This window comes from Eleutherodactylus coqui, chromosome 1 (assembly GCF_035609145.1).
Source record: "Eleutherodactylus coqui strain aEleCoq1 chromosome 1, aEleCoq1.hap1, whole genome shotgun sequence".
Classification (NCBI taxonomy): Eukaryota; Metazoa; Chordata; class Amphibia; order Anura; family Eleutherodactylidae; genus Eleutherodactylus; species Eleutherodactylus coqui.
This window is the reverse complement of record NC_089837.1, coordinates 182,352,152-182,372,664: the sequence shown is the minus strand read 5'-3', so window position 1 is coordinate 182,372,664 and position 20,513 is coordinate 182,352,152. Positions and strand designations below refer to the sequence as shown.

The 20,513-nt window shown below is 43.8% G+C and overlaps 1 protein-coding gene across 3 annotated transcripts in view; it reads right to left on the bottom strand.

Annotated features, from left to right (window-relative positions):
* Nucleotides 1–20,513, bottom strand: part of FAM135A (family with sequence similarity 135 member A) — a 113,873-nt gene that overhangs the window by 70,412 nt on the left and 22,948 nt on the right. For all 3 annotated transcript variants that reach the window (XM_066604345.1, XM_066604362.1, XM_066604353.1), the window contains exons 2-3: nt 17,680–17,753; nt 7,702–7,807 (exon numbers count right to left, since the gene is read on the bottom strand). In XM_066604345.1, the coding sequence (XP_066460442.1) occupies nt 7,702–7,807; nt 17,680–17,710 (137 nt within the window). In that variant the 5' untranslated portion in view covers nt 17,711–17,753. The remainder of the gene's footprint in view (nt 1–7,701; nt 7,808–17,679; nt 17,754–20,513) is intronic.

The window sequence follows — 20,513 nt, the reverse complement described above, 5'->3', positions numbered from 1 at the left end:
AAGGCAGCAGACATGGTACCCCATACTACAACACATCTCCATAGCTCTGAACTATCCTTCGCTCGCCTACAGCTACCTTCATTTGGGCAGTCAAACGGCTCTCACTGCAATGTAAGCACGTCTATTAAGGCAAAGCCATTTTTAGTTTTTTTCCCCCTTTTCATTTTTTTCTCCAAACTTTCCAAAAATCATAACTTTATGTTTAAAGTTATAGCCACATAAGGGCTAGTTTTTGCAGGACAACTTGTATTTTTCAATGGTACCATTTGATATATCACATAATATATTTAAAACCTTTAAAAATTTTTAAGTGGTATAAAACATAAGAATATCGCAGTGAGAAAATCGCAGCAATATCGCTGCGTTTTCTCACAGCGATATTGCGATTTTGTGTCGCTACAAACTTGCTCGACTTTGTAATGCTCTTTTGCTGGGATTTTTCGAGGGTGGGGAGAGGGGCTTGAAATATAAATCTTACCCTAAAAATAAGCCCTAGCTTCATAAAAGAAAAACAACATCTAAGAAGCGCTGTCAGGTCCACTGTGCATCTCCTCAGGTGCCCGGCAACTTGTGATTGGTTCTTGAGCGCCACGACTCAGCTAATCAGAGCCATCGCTTGAGGAACCAATCACAGCCATTCATCAAAGAACCAATCACAGCCATTCAATTAATGGCTGAGATTGGTTCAGCAAGCGTTGGCTGAGTGGCGGCACTGGAGAACTAACCACAGCCAGAGCTTCCTGGAGGTGGGGATTTTCAAACTCCAATCAGGAAACGCTGAGGGAAAATTCGAGCAAGTCAGCCGGAGCTTCATGGGTGACATGCGGCAGACTCGACGGCACCTGTTAGGTGATGTATTGTTTTTTGTTTTGTTTTTTTATGAAGCTAGGGCCTATTTTAGGGCTTTACAATAGGAAAAAAGTTGATGCGAAACAACACATAGGAAGGCTCCATAGGGAAACATGGGCTACAAAACCTCACAAATTGCGGAAATATTTAGCAACCCGCAATTTTTTTTTCTTACAATGCAGCAGGTTACAAAACATCACTAATGTGAAGGAACCCATTGGAAAGCATGGGCTTCCCATACATGCGATATGTAACACTGCCGTATTGCAAGAAAATCGCGTGATTTTGTCGCCCGTGTGAAACCAGCCTTCTGCTATTTTATCCATTAGGTCCTCAGGAATTTTGTTCGTGTGTAACACTGCTGAATTCTGAGAGAAACAAGTCTTATATGTGGCCTGGTTTTTGTGGGATTAGTTCTATATTTTTTAATAGAGTTACACTGGGGTAGATATATGTACTAGTGATTTAAAGGGGTTGTCCCGCGAAAGCAAGTGGGGTTATACACTTCTGTATGGCCATATTAATGCACTTTGTAATGTACATTGTGCATTAAATATGAGCCAAACAGAAGTTATTCACTTACCTGTTCCGTTGCTAGCGTCCTCGTCTCCATGGTGCCGTCTAATGTTCAGCGTCTAATTGCCCGATTAGATGCGCTTGCGCAGTCCGGTCTTCTGCTTTTCTCAATGGGGCCGCTCGTGCCGGAGAGCGGCTCCTCATAGCTCCGCCCCGTCACGTGCCGATTCCAGCCAATCAGGAGGCTGGAATCGGCAATGGACCGCACAGAAGAGCTGCAGTCCACCGAGGGAGAAGATCCCGGCGGCCATCTTCACAAGGTAAGTAAGAAGTCACCAGAGCGCGGGAATTCAGGTAAGCACTGTCCGGTTTTTATTTTTAACCCCTGCATCGGGTTTGTCTCGCGCCGAACGGGGGGGCTATTGAAAAACCCGTTTCGGCGCGGGACAACCCCTTTAAGGGGTTGTCCCATCTCCGTAATTCCTGACTGAGATGAGAAGCCCATGACTGGATTCCTGACCACCTCGACAGGCGTTGTGGAAACAGACGAGCATGGCAGACTTATGCAGTTTCTGTAACGAGGTGTTTAGGAAACAAGCTGTGGGCTTCTCATCTCAGGCAGGAAGTATGGAGATGGGTATACCACTTTAACATTTCAAATCCAAGGAATGCTGGTTGCTAGCAAGTAGGATTGGAGATGAGCGAGTTCTGTTCATTTCTGTAGCGGTGGCTTGGGTGTGCTAACCCCAGTGCTCACCACATTCCTGTTTGGGGTGGTAATCCCTCTTGCAGAGCCATGATGATCACAGCATTTCTTGGAGTCTGGCATCACCCAACTACCTTCTAAGGGCTTTTACCCACTAGCATTTTTTATTTATTTTTTTTAACGCTGGGATATCGCTGCATTTTTTCCAATGCGACTTTCTAATGTTAAAAAAAAAAAAAAAAAAATCACATAAAAATCGCAAAAGCAAAAACTTGGGATTTTTGTGCGATGCTATTTTAACATTAGAAAGTCCCAATGAAAAAACAGCGATATCACAGCGTTAAAAAAAATGCTAGTGGGTAGAAGCCCTAACACAGATGCTGTTATAATGCCCTGAACCAGATGTCAGCACCCAGACAGGGGTCACATATCGTACATCTCCACTGGAGGCAAATGACTGGCAGTAGGCACATATCTATATCTATATATAGATATATTTAGGTGAAAGACCTGACTAACTGACTGGCCACTAATTGTCTAACTTCCTGATGTCGTACAAACATGAAATTTCGCGCAAGCATTCTTTAGGTCATAAGTGAGGAGAGTGGCACAATCTGCAGAGGGACATCGGTACATGCAGCCTGAGGAGAATCTAACGTTCCTCTATATGTATACATATTTTATTCCGCGGTTCCTCTGAAGTAACCCTGACTTCATAAAACTTTCCGTGCGAACAACACGTAAACACCTGCATCAAATTAACTGGGGCGAAGCTGGGTATATCAGCTAGCATGTATATATAGCACATCCTCATGCCATACGCAACATATCCTGCAGCTAGTTTAGTTTCTAGCAGTGGGGGCCGGGCACAGACAGAAGGAGAGCAGCAGATGAGCTTGTTTAGCTTTTTTTTGTGCGTTTTCTCAGTTGGTTTGCACTTTTTTCATCCCAGATAACCTTTCCTATGCCATGCATATGAGATTTTCCCTTAGGAATCACAATTACAGCGTCCTCTAATTAATGTGAGGTAGTTGGTTAAATTGCAATGTCCAAATCTTATGTACAAAATGCAAAATCTTTTTTTTGGTGTTGTATACAAATCCACAGTTCTGGTCCCATTTGAGTGACATTTTGCATGAGCGTTCTTCTGCAGCAGGCGATGAATACTGGTGGAATTAAAAATCGAAAACTGACTTCCCCTGTAATTTTTTGTTGCCAATAGCAACCAATCATAGCTCAGCTTTCATTTCTTATACTGCTGAGGTAAAATGAAAGCTGCGCCGATTGGTTGCTATTTCTTATACAACTGAGGTAACATAAAAGCTGCACTGTGATTGGTTGCTATTTCTTATACTGCTGAGGTAAAATAAAAGCTGTGCTGTGATTGGTTGCTATTTCTTATATGACTGAGGTAAAATAAAAGCTGCACTGTGATTGGTTGCTATTTCTTATACTGCTGAGGTAAAATAAAAGCTGTGCTGTGATTGGTTGCTATTTCTCATACTGCTGAGGTAAAATGAAAGCTGTGCTGTGATTGGTTGCTATTTCTTATATGACTGAGGTAAAATAAAAGCTGCACTGTGATTGGTTGCTATTTCTTATACTGCTGAGGTAAAATAAAAGCTGCGCTATGATTGATTGCCATTTCTCATATTGCTGAGGTAAAATGAAAGCTGTGCTGTGATTGGTTGCCATTTCTTATGCTGCTGGGGTAAAATAAAAGCTGCGCTATGATTGGTTGCCATTTCTCATATTGCTAAGGTAAAATGAAAGCTGCTCTGTGATTGGTTGCTAGAACTCAGCTTTCAGAACAGTGCGGGTCTCGTTTTTATGGCCCACTTTGTATAATTCCAGGACTGCTATCTCACTTTACATACAGGTTTTGTTCAGAATGTGACACACACACACACATATATATATATATATATATATATATATATATATACATATACACACACACACACTGTAGGAATGGGAGGGGCCTGATGCAAAACCGTGACATGTCCTACCCATCATTATTCGGTATTCCCTGGGGGCAGAGGGTGCCAGCTAATGAAGGCCTGTATCCCCAGCCATGTATGTCTGGCTACATCAGTCCTACTACAGTATCCCACAGATGATTTTTCATTTCCCCCCCTGACAAATGTGTAATGATTTGATTCCAACATGTCTATGTAATTGTATCCTTCCCTTCCAGACTCAATAACCCGGGCTACTAAGATGAAAGCGATCCGTCCAAGAGGACAAATAGCGATCATCTCCAAGAGGCTTTGCAGCTCCCATTTTAGCAGCACATGATATTTATAAGTAAATTGTGGCGTTCTGTAACATTACACCTTTCCTGACATTTAGCAGTTGTTACATAATTTACCACAACAATCTGAAATAACAGATAAGACAGCATTCTACTACAAATAATATAACATGCCAACTAATAATAACTGCGAGGGTGCGGTCACATTAAAAGGGGTTTTCTAGGACTTCAATATTGATGTCTATTCTTAGGATGGAGATTGGCGGGGCTCGGGCTCTTGGCACCTCTGCCAACCAGCTGACTGAATTGGCGGCAGTACTCTAGCAAGTGCTGTGCCCTCTCCATTGTTTACTGGGCATGGCTTCGTTCTCTTAGTAGAGGCTGTGCTGGGTATTATAGCCAAGTCCCATTCACTTGCAAGGGACAAAGTTGAATTGTAACAGCAGCCAATATCAGAAGTATGGAGCTGCCCCTGGTAAACAATGAAAGAGACGTGGCACTCACCAACGTACGGCAATCCTTCAAACAACTTCAACAGCAGCAGTGCAGGGTTGGACACCTTCCGGTCTTCTACTGATGATATGTCCTAAAGGGCCATTTACACCAGCAGATGATTGCCCGAAGACCGCTCAAATGACAGTTTGAGTGACAGCTTTCAGTGATCATTTTGCATAAACTATTAAGTAGCTACTTAAGTACCAATTAGGTGTGCAAATGAAGCCTTCCCTGAATGCAGTTAATAGCCAGAGGCTATTATCTGCACTCAGATCCTTTGTTCTCCAGCGGGAAACAATGCTATCAGCACTCCCCATGGAGAACTTCTGATAAGAGTGAATGACGATTTTTAGGTTGGACTGAATTTAAGGATCAGCTAGCAGTGCCCGAAAAGCGCACGATGAGCCGATCCACGATTAGCGATTTTTTAGCAATCGGCTGGTGTAAATGGGCCTTAAGAGTGTGTTCACATGGAATGGGTTACATGCATCAGAATTTTTAACATGTGAATGCTCCCTAAAGCCTCTTTCACATGGGACTAATGAAGCACCCGACAGCCGTGCCAGCAATGACGCTCCTACGCTTTCCCACATGAATGATCACCGCTCAGTGAATGGAGGCAGGCTAGGTCGGCAACGGTAATCAGGCTGTCGTTCATGGATAAACGATTTCCTGTTTATGCTGGCCGCTGCAGCGGCAGACCAACAATGATTTTTAGGTCTGCATGAAAGGTCTGATTAGCGATTAATCGGTTATCAGTCTCTAACTGCACAAATATCGTAAAAGGGCTTTAAGAATATCAATCTATAAGCTATCAATCTTGGAAAACGCATTGCAGCAGAATGTTTTCTCATCTGTTATTTCAGATAGAAAGGATGGGCCATCAATCTAAAAGTCCAAGATAACTCCGTTAAGTGCACTCATGGTGAAAATTAAAGTGAGCTGGTTAATTTGTTTTTCCTGTCCGATACGGTCATGTCCAGCATTAAAAATTACTGAGCCAAAATTTAGCAGAATTGAATTTTCATATTAACGGGGTCAGCAGTTTTATGTAAATAAAGCTTATTTGTTGCTTAGTTGATGGGGCACATCTGGAAATTTGATATAATCAGGTTTACAGCCTCTAAATGTGAACACAAATGTTTAGATTAATTCATAACAAGCCTAAGCAGGGACTCCGAATGGATTTTTTTTAATGACAACTGGCCCTTTAAAATGCAAATTTACCTTTCTATAAGTTGATGGTCAGTAGCTAAAAAATATATAACTTTTTAGAACAGTATACACACACACATACATATATACACACACACACACTTAGAATTTAGGAATGTTAAAGGTAAAAGTAAAAAGGGAAGCGATGACGCAATCACAGCAGTACAACAAGCTGCTTGAGGTATTCCTGATTTAGATTTGATTCTTTGTGGCCGATTATGTTTCCCCGATTACTAACTACAGCCAGAAAGCTTACAAAAGAAGAATTAAACAAATATACACGTTGCTGACTGCAGGACAAGTCCAGCAAAGGATTAGGAGTCGACGGGAAACTGCATTTGTCCTTCAGCTTGTAATACAATTATTTTCTTCCCAGAAGTCAGGTTAACAAATTGCAGATTTCATTTGCTCTTGTATGAGGAACTTGGACTGATTTAGAAATAAAGGAACAGCAGCGTCCATTCTGCACATTTATTTAGGTTTTTAAAAAAAAAAAATTATGGATTTTAAATCCCATACAAAAAGCTCAACATCAAGCGATTTATAGATAGATACAACACGTAGACGTTATTATTCTATTTCACTAGGTCACCGCACCACCCATATTAATTATGCTGCCGGCACTGGGCCCAATCATATCACTTAGGGTGCATTTACGTGGATGAGTTTCATGCGAGGGTGCAAAGATGCCATTTTTATGCAAGTGTGATGCATTTTGTGAGAAAAACTCATGAAAAATGCTCTTATTCCCTATGGGAGCAGAGAAAAAAAAATAGACATGCGAATGAGATGCTTCTCTTTTTTAGCTCCCATAGGGAAGGAAGAATGGGCGATATCACCCGAAAATAGAATATGCCGCAATCTTCCTCTTGCATTTCTTCTTCTGGCTTTGCTGCAAGAGAAAAAAAAATAATGGGTTCTTCTGCTGTGCAATTTCTGTGCACATCGCAACGCACAGAAGTTGTATGGGGGAAAAACCCATGAAAATGCACTCAAGCCCCTTTTACATGAGACAACTGCCGTCCTAGCGATGGTCGTTCCTGTGCTTTCCCTTAATTGTGGGTGAAAATCTTTACATTTTAATCTCTTTTTAATACTTAATAGTAACAACTCAGTAAAAAAAAGAAGCCATCAACTCCAAACATTCAATTCTGGAAAAAGGGCAATGGTCCCCTAAAGACATAACATTTGTGGGTCTTGGAGCCTAATGTACAGTCCAAGAGGAAAGTGAAAATCCTTATTCTCTGCCTCAAACATATCGTTAGCTTCACCATCGGACAAAAAAATGGAGTAACTGCCCTGATAAGAGCAACCCCATACTGGAGTTTTGCCTTTATGCGTCCTACTTTCTCCCATTTTCCCTAAGCATATAATATGCCAGACTCCTTGTGTGATCATCAGGCATACATGAAGGATTCTGATCATGCAAAGACAAAGCTACATCCATTTTCTCTGAAAAATATCTAAAACGGTCCTAAAAAAAAAAAATTGGCCGATAAAGTCCTAAATATTTAGAGAACATATATAATTAAGAATATGGACGGTCACCATCTACCCCTGTGGGTGGCACACATCATATGCCGGAAGCCGCTGTTCCAAAACTGAAACAAACACTGAAATGAGACAGGAAGTGTGTAGATATTAAAATCTGGAAGAGAATACTCACCCTCTTTGAAATAGATCTACATTATAAAACTTCTGGAGCTCCACTGAGAATTCCACAGTCGCCTGAACATCACTCATTTTGATTCCAGATGAAGATTTGCTATTTACTAAAAAGAGGGAAATCAAGAAAATAGAAATGAAAAACTGAGACTAGAGAAGTTTAAAAAATCAATTTACAACCATCTGATGTGGAGCTGCCCGATGATATACTCCTTCTGGACAGAAGTTACAGACTTCCTAGGACAACTATTGGGGCATCGCTTCCACAAAACCCCGCTGAATGTCTACTGGGTATACTGGATCAAGAGCAGTGGCTATTCCATATCCGCATTGTTGTTAGTGAGGTGCTGTTTCTGGCTCGCAAGGCTGTAGTATTGTGCTGGATGGATAGGAGACCCCTGACGCTCCCCAATGGCGTAATTTAGTCAATTCTATTCTACCATATAAAAAAACAAAAAAAAACAATAATTTACAGTTCTAGCATACTGTTAGGACATGCCATATGTTCATTAATACAGGTCCAACTGCTGTCACCTCCACCATCCTTCATTAGCACAAAGTGGCTATACAGATGTCTTCCTAACAAAGAACTAGACTCTTGAAGGGTGCTGAGTCCTGAACATCATGAAGTGCAGGATGGGCCACGTGGTTCCCAGGTGCCCAATAAACTGTGAGAGATGGCATATCCTAGCAATGTGCCATGTCTTCAGATTGACACAATACCCCTTTAAAGGAGGTGTCCAGGGAAATACTATTGATAACTGATACTCAGGATAGGTCATCGACCGCTCAGCTAAACGGGCAGCTGCTGTCGGCATGGCTACATAAGGGAATGAAGTGGAGGCTGCTGCTCCGACCCCTGTGTGGGGGCTGGTGCTTGCAATTGCAGGCACAGCTCTCATTAAAATCAATGGGAGCTGCACCTGCAGTTACAAGCGCCGGCCACTACATGAGTCGGATTAGCAGCTTCCGCTCCATAGCCCTGTATGTAGTGGCGCTAACAGCGGGCGCCAGATCGACTGGGGTCCTAAGTGGTGTACCCCAGAGGATAGATCATTAATAGTATTTCCCTGGAAAACCCAATTAATATTAATATGTTACTGTAATACTTTCATCAATAATAATTAAATCTCACCTCCAAATGTATTCTATTCAGGATAGGTGATAAATGTATGACAGCTAGCAGGCTAACCGATCATGACAATAGGCACCCATTCCAGAGGAGATTGAATGGAGTGCTGGTGACGCATGCGGCCCGTTACAACATTCAATTTCTGTGAGACTGATGGATAGTCCATCAGTCCAATAGAGATTGAATGGTGCAGCAGTGTGCATGCGTCACCAGCACTCCAGTCAACTCATGAGAAATAGGGGCTCAGCGCCCACCTGCTAGCGATCGGTGGGGGTCCCAATGGTAGGGTCTCTAGCATTCATACATTTATCACCTGTTCTATGAATAACCCCTTTAAAGCATATACAGTGCCCAGTTATTTGCTAATAATGTTTAGTGTAGTGATGCACTATTGATACATTATATTTTATGTTCACTTATTTGAAGATTACGTATCAAATTACATTTAGTGAATCCAGAGCCGTTTCCATCCTTTTTTCCTTCCTCCATGCAGAAAACCGGCTGAACGCCACTATAGGGTTTTTTGTAGGCAGCTGCCTTTGGAAGAGATATTCGCCCTACTGTTTCGCAGAGGGGTGTGACTAGGGGAGGTACGGAAAACCAGTAGAATGCAGTTCTCTATAGTCTTCAAGTTGGATGGTTGCAACCTCCTTCCCTAAATCACAGTAGGAATAGCCATGCTGAAGCACAAACAGCTGCTCCCATAAGTGAAAGGCTGTACAGACCAAGAGATGGCATCACCCATGAGCATGTTACACACATCAGAGAAACATTCAGACTCAATATACACAAAACTATTAATAAAAAGGAAAAAAAAGAATTTCATCCTCCCCATTATTAATCCAAACTATGAGAAATAAATACATAGTTCTTCTATAAGTCCCTGGAGATTTCGCTCTTACAAACTTCCCAACAGGAGCCTCTCCCTACTTCTCTGTCTGCAGTAGGAGATCAGGCACACTAAGCCCCGCCCCTTCTGTCAGCAGACAGTGGAGGGGAATCGGGAGAAACGGACACCCGTGTTCTATGCAAGACTCCATAATTTCTTTTGTAGTTTCTCCTTACTGACTGCCATGGGGAATACACTGACAAATCCAAAACTGTGTGTAAAAGGCAAGATCACTTCCTACCGCAACACATGTATTTAGCCCTGGGTAATGTGACTTCGAACCATGTTTTTGGCCATACAAGTCAGGTGAATGATACCGGGTCTCTTCAAAAACCTAATTATGCTTCTACCCCAAGCAGAAGCAAACTGCACATGTAGATTATTTGTACTGTTGACTTTAATAAACCACTGTAATTAAACTGTGTATCTGGAATGCTGCCCAGAATCAAGGAACATAATTTGCACCCCTCTGGTTAATAAAGACAATGCTAACGCATACATGTACAATAGAAGCCAAACCCCAAAGTAAGCAATTAACTTTCAATAAAAAAATCTGTGCACTTCATCGCGTTCACTAATAGGCAAACAATACAGATAACTCATCACTCAGTAAACGCTGGTACGGACCACGTTTCCTTCATGGTTACATACACATCTGCCAAGGAGGAAAGGTCTTTTTTTAAGCATCTCCCTCTCATGTCAATATAGTCTTGTTTTACTTGCTCTCACAGGTGGAGCACGAAAGTCATTTTTCCCCCCATCATAAATATTGTAAAAACCCCTATAGACAAAAAATAAAAAGCATTGAATGTTATATTAGAATAAAAGGGATGTGTCATCGAAAACGATCTGTCACTTAAGGGGAACCGGTCATGTCCCCACTGCACCATAAACTAAGTTATCAGGAGCCGGATCATGTATTTTTTATACTCACCCGCTCCCACCATCCAGAGAGGTCACCCAGTAAAGTCAGTGCAGCTCACAAAAATCGGGTCTCTTTTCAGAGTCCCTTGCGCGTGCTTGCCCATACAAATCTATGGGAGAGAGCACACATGGGTCCCTCAAGAGAGTCAGATTTTTTGCTTCATGCTAAATTCAGAGGGGAAGGGGGGGGGGGGGGGGGGCACAGCGTTAGATATAAAAAATACTTCACCCCACCTCCCTGACATCACAAACTTAGTTTACGGTGCTGTGGGGGCAACAGGTGCCCTCCAACTCAAGATTTTAGGGAAACATTTTTTTTTTTCGACATGTGCTGCTGGAGCACAACTTAATAAGCTGACATTTCTTCCTTTCTGCAGTTCTATTAGCTTTGCTGTGTATACTGGGGCACGTGGGCAGAGTTATTTCTTCACTAGTAAGAGGGAAACTGAAAATTTGAAAAAACTCTATTTTGAAGCTGGAGGCTTAACCCCTTAACGACCGGGCCATAGCCTGTTTACGTCCTTCCGAAGTGGGCTTTATTCTCGGAGGACGTAAAAACATGTGTCCTGCAGAGAATAAAGCCCGTCGGGCTGTGGACGTGACCGCTTCATGCTGTCGGTGTCCGCAGGTAGCTGACAGCATGGAGCTGTCATCCCGGGCTGTTCGGACCCCCCCCTCCCCCCCCCCGGCATTGCGATCGGTGCTATGCAATGGATAGCGCCGATCGCAAAAAAGTAAATAAAAGTGCCCAAAAAGTTAAAGATTCAGCTGCTCCGATGGATCGGATCCATCGGAGCAGCTGAAATTACTCACCGAGGTCCGCGGCACGGCTCCCCGCTGTCCCGATGCTTCGGGCCCCGTAGCCGTCCTTCTGGGCATGCGCGCCAGGCGGCATTAAGTCAGCCGCATGCGCAGAAGGCCCGGCGGCGCGGGAAATTTAAATCTCCTGGCTCCTGTAGTGTAAAAAAAGAAAAGTTTCACCTCCCCTCATGGATCGGATCCATGAGGGGAGGTGAAAATACTCACCTCAGGTCCGCCGATGTCCTCCGGCCGGTGTCGGGACCCCCCGCTGGCTTCTGCGATGTGCTGATGTGGCGCGCATGCGCAGAAGCCGGCGAGCCCGGCAAATTCAAAATCTCCCTGCACCCGGCTGTCACAGATAGCCGAGTGCAGGGAGATATGACTGGGGACCGCTGTATGCGGCTTTCAGTCATATGATCACCGTTATCCATCGGATAACGGTGATCATATAAAGTTAAAAAGTAAAAAAAAGTTACAAGTTTAAAAAGTTAAAGTTTCATCTCCCCTTATGGATCGTATCCGTAAGGGGGGATGAAATTACGTACCCAAGGTCCCGGATTTGTTCCCTGGTGGGATGTTGATCCGTGGACCTTACCCCAGCTTCTGCGCATGCGCCCGTCAGCATGATGGCGGACGCATGCGCAAAAGGGAAAGATTGCCCAAGAAATTTAAAATCTCCCTGCTGCTGGCTACCAAAGGTAGCCAAGAGCCTGTAGATGTCACGGGGAGCCACGGTATGCGGTTACTGGTCACGTGATCGCTGTTATCGAATGCATAATGGCGATCACGTAAAAGTTCTTTAAAAAGTGGCAGTTTCATCTCCCCTCACCGATGCGATCGGTGAGAGGAGATGAAACATCTTCTTGGAGGCTTCCGCATTTGAATCCAGATGCGATTATCCTCCATGGATCCTGCCAGCTACTGGGTATGTGCCCGCCCGCAAAATGCCGGACACATTCGCAGGAGCCGGGGAGCACAGGAAATTTTAAATCTCCTTGCTCCCAGTGACCAACGGTCGCTGAGTGCTTGGAGCAGTGACCGGTGGCCTCGTTGAGCGGTCCCCGGTCATGTGATAAAGCAGCGATCTAACATTAGGCCGGTCACACATGACCGGAGAGGAATTACGGGTTCTGCATGCGCTTGATCAGCGGTAATCCACGGATCAACCGCATGCATTGGATTATACAATTCCCCCCAATTAGCGGGTCGGAATTGCGTAATCCACTCGCAGAAACAGAACACGGCATGCTATATTTTACCGCGGATATCCGCGACCTAGAGCCCATTGTGCTCTATGACCGCGGATATACCCGCAGCCCATATGCAAATACATTGTGTACGGGCTGCGGGTACCCGGGCCATCTCTAAGCGACGGCATGGGAAATATACCGTATATACCGGCGTATAAGGCGACGGGGCGTATAAGACGACCCCCCAACTGTCACCTTATACGCCGGTATACAGTGGAGAAAAAAAAAAATTCATTACTCACCTCCCACGGCGTTCTGTCGCGCTCCGGCAGGATGTCGCTCGCTCCGGCAGGATGTCGCTCGCTCCTCATCCCCGGCGCAGCATAGCTTTCTGAATGCGGGGCTTGAAATCCCCGCTTCCAGAAAGCTAATACACACGCCGGCAGCCATGACAGCATTGAATGGCTGTGATTGGCTAAGGCGCACGTGGCTTCAGCCAATCACACTATTCAATGACATCATTGAATGGGTGTGATTGCTAACACGTGCGCCTTCAGCCAATCACAGCCATTCAATGCTGTCATGGCTGCCGGCGTGTGTATTAGCTTTCTGGAAGCGGGGATTTCAAGCCCCGCATTCAGAAAGCTATGCTGCGCCGGGGACGAGGAGCGAGCGACAGCCTGCCGGAGCGAGCGACATCCTGCCGGAGCGCGACAGAACGCCGGGGGAGGTGAGTAATAATTTTTTTTTTTTTACACTTTTTTTTTTTTTTGTATTACCGGCGCATAAGACGACCCCCGACTGCAGAGCAGATTTTTCGGGGTTCAAAAGTCGTCTTATACGCCGGTATATACGGTAAACAAAAAACCGCCTGTGTGAGTAGGCAGTTATGCGCAGTACATTACGCGGCCGTACGTAGGGTCACAGCCGGGCTCACAGCTGGAATCCGCTGCGGGCCTCCGCAAGCAGATTCCACATACGGCTGTGTGAGCCCGGCGTTATTCAGACCGCTACCTGTAATACGTAATTTACAAGAAGCCCCGGGAACGTTCGCCTTCCTGCAGTTCCAGGAGCAGCTTGTTGTGCGCCTTGTCTGTGAGACCGCCGCACCGCAGCAAAATTACAAAGCCTCACAGAGCGCCACTTTTTACACCCCATACCCGCTGCTGAGGTTACGAAATACTCCCCAAAATACATGAGAGGAGGGGGGGGACCCCGTTTTCTTGCCCCATGTGCCCATCCCAAGCAGCCTCCGTAATTACCCCTGTCTTCGGACATAAAACGCAGTTTATATTATTACCTTTATCTAATATTTAGGGAATGCCAAAAAAAATGGGGATGGCGGGGGGGGGGGGGGGGGGAGGGGGGAGGGATTATTTTTAGGATGTCAATTTTTTTTCTGTATAAGTGGGCAATGGGGCCTGGAATTTATTCAGTTGTACCCTGAAATCCAGCGGTCATTCCCTCCATTATAGGCCTAGCCATGTGTCCTGTAAGTAGATTAGGGCCACAATGGGTATGTTTCTGAACACGGGACAAATGGGGGGATCCATTTTGGGGTGAAAGCCTTCATTCCTATGTGTGTTATAAAAAAAAAACAGTTTTTAAATTGACAAAATTGCCAAACAAATGAAAATCGTAATTTTTTCCTTTTGCTTTGCTTAGATTCATTCAAATACTTTGGGGTCAAAATACGCAGTACACCCCTAGATGAATTTGTTAAGGGGTCTAGTTTTCAAAATTGGGTCATTTGTGGGGGTTCTCTATCGTTTTGGCCGCTCAATGGCTCTACAAGTGGGCAATAGGGACTGGAATTTATTCCGTTGTACCCTGAAATCCAATGGGTTCTTCTTCCATTATAGGCCTAGCCATGTGTCCTTTAAGTAGATTAGGGCCACAATGGGTATGTTTCTGAACAAGGGACAAACGGGGGTATCCATTTTGGGGTGAACGTCTTCATTCCTATGTACACTGTCCAAAAAAACCTGTTTTTAAATTGACACAATTGCCTAAAAAATGAAAATCATAATTTTTTCCTTCTGCTTGGCTTAGATTCATTCAAAAACTGTGAAGCCAAAAAAGTCATCATACCCCTAGATAAATTCGATAGGGGGTATACTTTTCAAAATGGGGTCACTTGTGGGGGTTCTCCATCGTTTTGGTCACTCAATGGCTCTATAAGTGGGCAATGGGGACTAAATCTCCTTCAAGCAAAATTTCTGTTCCGAAAGCCACAGGTTACTCCTTTCATTTTGGGCCCCATTGTGCATACAGACATACGATTAGGGCCACATTGGGTATGTTTCTGAGCACGGGAGAAACAGGGGTATCCATTCAGGGGTGCAAATCCTAATTTTCATGTGTACTATAGAAAAAAGTCCTGTCTTTAAAATGACATATTTGCAAAAATATGAAATTTTAGTTTTTCTCTTCTAAATTGCATTGACTCCTGAAAGAAAACTGTGGGGTTAAAATACTCCTGACACCCCTCAGTGAATACGTTAAAGGGTGTAGTTTTTAAAACGGGGTCACTTGTGGGGGTATCTATCATTTTGACTCCTATGAGCCTTTCCAATCTTGGATTGGTGTAGGAAAACAAAGTGTTCCTCAAAATGCTGAAAAGTAATGTTACATTTGTACGTCTCCTAAATGGTTAAAAAAAAAGAAAACTTTTTCCAATGTGCGCCCAAAATAAAGTAAACGGATGGAAATATAAATCTTAACAAAACTTTCTATATTATGTTTGGACATATTTGAGATATTGCAGTTGGAAATGTGAAAAAATGACGATTTTTTCAAAATTTTCCCAATTTTGGCGCTTTTAATAAATATACACAAATTCTATAGGTCTTTTTTTTTCACCTAAATGAAGTACAACATGTGGCGAAAAAACAATGTCAGAATCGCTTGGATATGCAAAACCTTTCTGGTGTTTTTCCATGCTAAAGTGACACGCGTCAGATTTGCAAAATTTGGCCTGGTCATTAAGGCGCAAACAGGCTTGGTCACTAAGGGGTTAAATAAAGCATCATAAAGCTGCAACATCAACACGTAAACGTAACAGGCGAACACATCACACATCAGCGAGTGAATGAGGCAGTGCTGCAATAACAGGCACAGCCACTTGTACAGATGAGCCTGGGTAATGCTATAGAGGTATCAAGGGTCACCCATCACCAACAGCCTATGTTAAACGATTTTGTGTGAACATATTTAGTCATAACAACCTCTTGAAAGGTTATTATCTATTTCAAGAAAAAGTAAAAGGCCAAAAACGCTATTGTGTTATCCAGGACTTCAGAAGAGAGGGCTTTAGGGGTTCTGATTTCTGAAAGCCTCAAAATAAGTCCGCAGTGTGGACAGGCAGCTAAGAAGCATGTAAGATGCTCGGCTGCATAGCTAGAGGTATTACTAGTAGAAAGAGACAGATTGTGATCCCGCTATGTAGAGCTCTGGTAAGACCATATCTGGGATATTGTGTTCAGTTCTGGAGACATCATTTACAGAAAAACATAGATAAAATAGAATGAGTCCAAAGACATGCTACAAAAATAGTGGAAAGTCTCAAAGAAAGAAGTCTCAGGAAAGACTTAAAGAACTTAACTTGTATAGCCGGAAGGAGAGAAGGCAGAGGGAGGACATGATTGAAACCTTTCAATATATTAAAGATATAAATAAATTTCAGGAAGAAAGCATTATTAGGAAACTAAATCACTAGTACAAGGGGGCAGAATGTGAGATAAGTTGGGGGTAGATCAGAAGCAATGTCATAATTTATTTATATATATATTTTTTTAACTTAGGCTTCTGTCCACGGGCGATATGTCAATACGTTATCTGCAGCGATAATCCGGCCGCGGGTAACGCAGTGAATGCTTTAACTATGGAAAGCACAGCCCGACGTCCATGAGTGGAGAATCATAGCGATTCTCCACTCGCGGGATTCAAATCGTGGCATGCTGTGATTCGCCGTGATTCTTCACGGTGAGCCTTTCTATCAGATAGGCTCACCGCAGAGACTTGTCATTTCTCCCCCCTGCTCCCCCGCAAGTGAAATTCCGCCTCGCCGTGGACCGGCAGCCTTAGGCCTGTTTCCCACGGCTGAGAATCTCACACGAGTTTGGCGCGTTGCAAGGCTCACAAAACTTACATGAATGTGAACGCCATTCTTTTAAATGGAGTCATATCCATGAGCGATGTGGCATGTCCTATCTTTCGGTCTTACTCAAAACACATCACCCATTGTTTTCAATAGGGCAGTAAAACACATCACACGGCGGGCAATGCAAGTTTTCCCATTGAAAACAATGGGAAACACTTGCCGATCTCAAACACGCCTGAAACCCGCGCCGGAGGATCGCTACTTCACAGAAATACTGGGAGACGTTTTTGCCGGAAAAACGCCTCATATCGGCGTCGAAACGCACGTTGGCGAGTGCGATATCATGCCGAGTTTCTCAGCCCAATATCGCGCTCATCCGTGTATAGGTAGCCTTAAAGGGTAGAAAATGCTTGGAAAGAGCAACCTTCCAGCAGATGCTGTTGTAAAATTAACAATGCAGTCAAGCTGCCTGGGATAAGTATAGATCTAGCCTAAAAGAGAAATAGAAAGGATAAGATGGGCCATGCGTTCTTTTTCTGCCGCCAATTTTCTATTAAAAAAAAACAACAACATAGCATGCAGCTTTCAGGCAAAAAATAGATACATTTTTACATTATGAACTGAGACACAATTCGAGAAAAAAAAAACAGAAAAACCTTTCAAAGCCTCAATGCAACATAAAAAAATTAATCTCGAGTTTGAACCATTTTGGGGATGCTACATACACAGTATACATGCTTTTCCATGACATCAGTGTTGGCAAACACAAAAAACATAGTAAAATAATTGAGATCCTCTTAACCTCCTTGTTCATCCTCTTAACCTCCTGTCCGCTGCGCTCACAGTTGACAAGTATCTACTTCACAATGCAATGCCAAGTGACAAAAGCCCAATGTGAAGGTTTCCGTCCATAGAGATCTACATTATTAAGCAGCCCTTACCTCTGACGAAGGAGTTTCCATTGCAGCTCATTTCCAATTATCCATGCTTGCTGTCATAAGCACATTGTCTGCACCTGCGAAAGACAAACAGGAATTCCTTCCTATTAATATTTCATTCCCTCTGTGTTCTTGTGAGGATACACACACACACTAATCAATGGACACTAAAAGCTTTCGCCTACTGCCTTCCCCATCCAGTCACTTTAACTTCTCTAAGCTGCATTGTGCAATGTCTTTATAATCCATGCTCCAAACAGCCCCAATTTACCCAAAACCAAGGAGCACCAAGCTTCACTGTAGACGATAATCTAGAGAAATGTGCACTCCTCGGCACAATATTCTATCTCAAGGACATTTGGAGGAATATAGCAGCAGATTTACTAATCCGGTCTATTAATTAGGCAGTGTAAACTTAGACCATGTAGTCTGAAAATGTGCCAAATTTATCACAGTGGCTCATGCTGGATGATAAACTGATGCATTTTTAGACCCTTTAACTATACACCCCCCCATTGGTCGGCTTCATATGTGCCAGTGTCGTGAGGCATGTTGACTAGAGATGAGGGAGCACCCATATGCTCGGGTCCGCGTTATTCAAGTCAAGCTTTTCAGAAAATTCGAGAGTTCTACTCGAGTAACGAACCCCATTGACTACAATGGGAGACTCGAGCATTTTTGTATGTGGGACGCCGGGTGCCGAGCTTTTTTTTTTTTTTCCTTGGTTCGTTCTCTCTCTCTGCCAGCCAGCCAAAAAAATTGCCATTGACACACACGCTGCGGCAGGGAGGGGCCAAAACAGGCACGTCACAGCAGGGAGGAGCCAAAAACTGGGGCGGGGGTCGAACACGGCGTGATGCTCGTTCGAGTAACAAGCACCATCGAGTACGCTTATACTCGAACGAGCATCAAGCTCGGCAGAGTATGTTCGCTCAACTCTAATGTTGACGCATCCAAAAAACACACACCTCTGTCCAATGAAGCCCCTCGTCAAACAAGGCATTAAATATCTAAAACACTTAAGAGTTATGCAAGGCATGTACGAGAGTATTTTTGTATAATTAAACCAAAATGTCCTCCATAGTGTCAGTGGGGCCTCCATAGAACAAAAGGACTTTTGGGACTTTCAGAGAGACCTTCATCAACCCTCGCTCAGCTTCTTCCATAAACTATAGCAGAATGGCAGAATTGCTTTCATGGAGCTTCTGACTATCATTACCTTGAGATATGGAATTGCTAGTCACACACCACCTGCAGCCATTACATATATTCATGTCCCGTACACTCAACAGACTTCGCATTGGCTCGTAGATTAATGACTAGGAAGAACCGTATAAACTCCAAATTGGGGTGCCGATAGTTCCAAACACCTTAGATGCTAGTGTCGCCATTGACCGCAACATCAAAGGTGTTAAACAGAATCGGAAATTCATCTAATCCTATCCATTACAGCGGGACACCGGCGGTTAATTTGGTGCTCATAACCACACAGGGACTGTTAGAAGACTGTAACCAGGAGGTAATAGTACTGTACATTCATTTGTGACTTTGTTGACTCATCCTTGGCTTACCTGTGTAGTCATCGAGCATTCATAAAATCCATGCATAACAGCTACCTTGTTATTTACACCAAAATATGAGTTTTTAAAAGCAGCTCAGGGCTTCATCAACCGCTACTTTGCTGCTGTTTGCACCCAGTTTGAGCTATGAATTTAGTGCTCCATGTAGCTTTCCTATTTTTCTGCTGCCCTGCTGTTTGTAATTCACTTACTGGTGGGGTGGGGGGATCTTAAGCTAGCCATTCTGATAGTACTTCACTGGACAGGACTTCATAGTAACGTAGTATGCTAGGCCAAAAAAAAAAACAATGGCCATCCAACACGGCCTGTTCCCACACTTTCCCCCCTTGTTGATCCAGAGGAAGGAAAAAAGAAAATCAGGTGATTGCTCACCTTCTCCATTGAATGTAGTAACTAGCAGTGCCTCCATGTCTGTTATTAGAGAAGCTAAATGTCTAACTATAGGCAGTGGATTGCAAAGGTGCTAGAAGCTTGACTTTTATTGGTGACACAAAAAATATATAACAGGGTTTTCCAGGCAAAACATTATTCATAACCTGTCGACAGGATGCATGAGGGGGCACATATACAAGGCGATTGGTCTACAGATGCTCTCAACAGACTACCATTAAAGAGGATTGCTCGATCGTCCTACAAGCACGAGCAGCTCCAACTGTTTTGTTGTTCGCCATCCAGAGACAGGTGGTACCATTGTTACAGCCCCCTTGCTTGTCAAAACTCTTTCCTTTTGACGCCCATCCACCTCAGTTTGCACTGGTGTCGCGTATGAAGAAACTGGACTGCTTTGGAGTCGGAAGTGGGTTGTTTTCAACAGTTTAGTTTGGGCATGGATGATAAGAGACCTCGGGGTGACCTGCCTTTGCTGTGGAGCGGCACACTGCCCCCTGCTGGTGTGATGTCTGGGAGCCATCACATACAACAGTCGGTCACCCCTAGTAGTGGTACGAGGGACAATGACAGCTTAGTGATACATTCAGGACATCCTGCAACCACATGTGTTCCTCTCATGGCGGCTTCCAAGAGGCGGCAGGATAGTGCTCAGCCACATACACAAGGGGGTCACAGGGGCCTCCACAACATTGTCACACTACTGTGGCTGCCCAGTCGTCAGATCTATCATCAATAGAATATGTATAGGACAATCTAGGATGCCTAATTCGACAACCTACATGTTTTCACAATCTAGAGGCTCAGTTACAGTAAATGTGGCCTGCTATGCCGCAGGATACCATATGAAATGTGTATGCCTCCATGCCC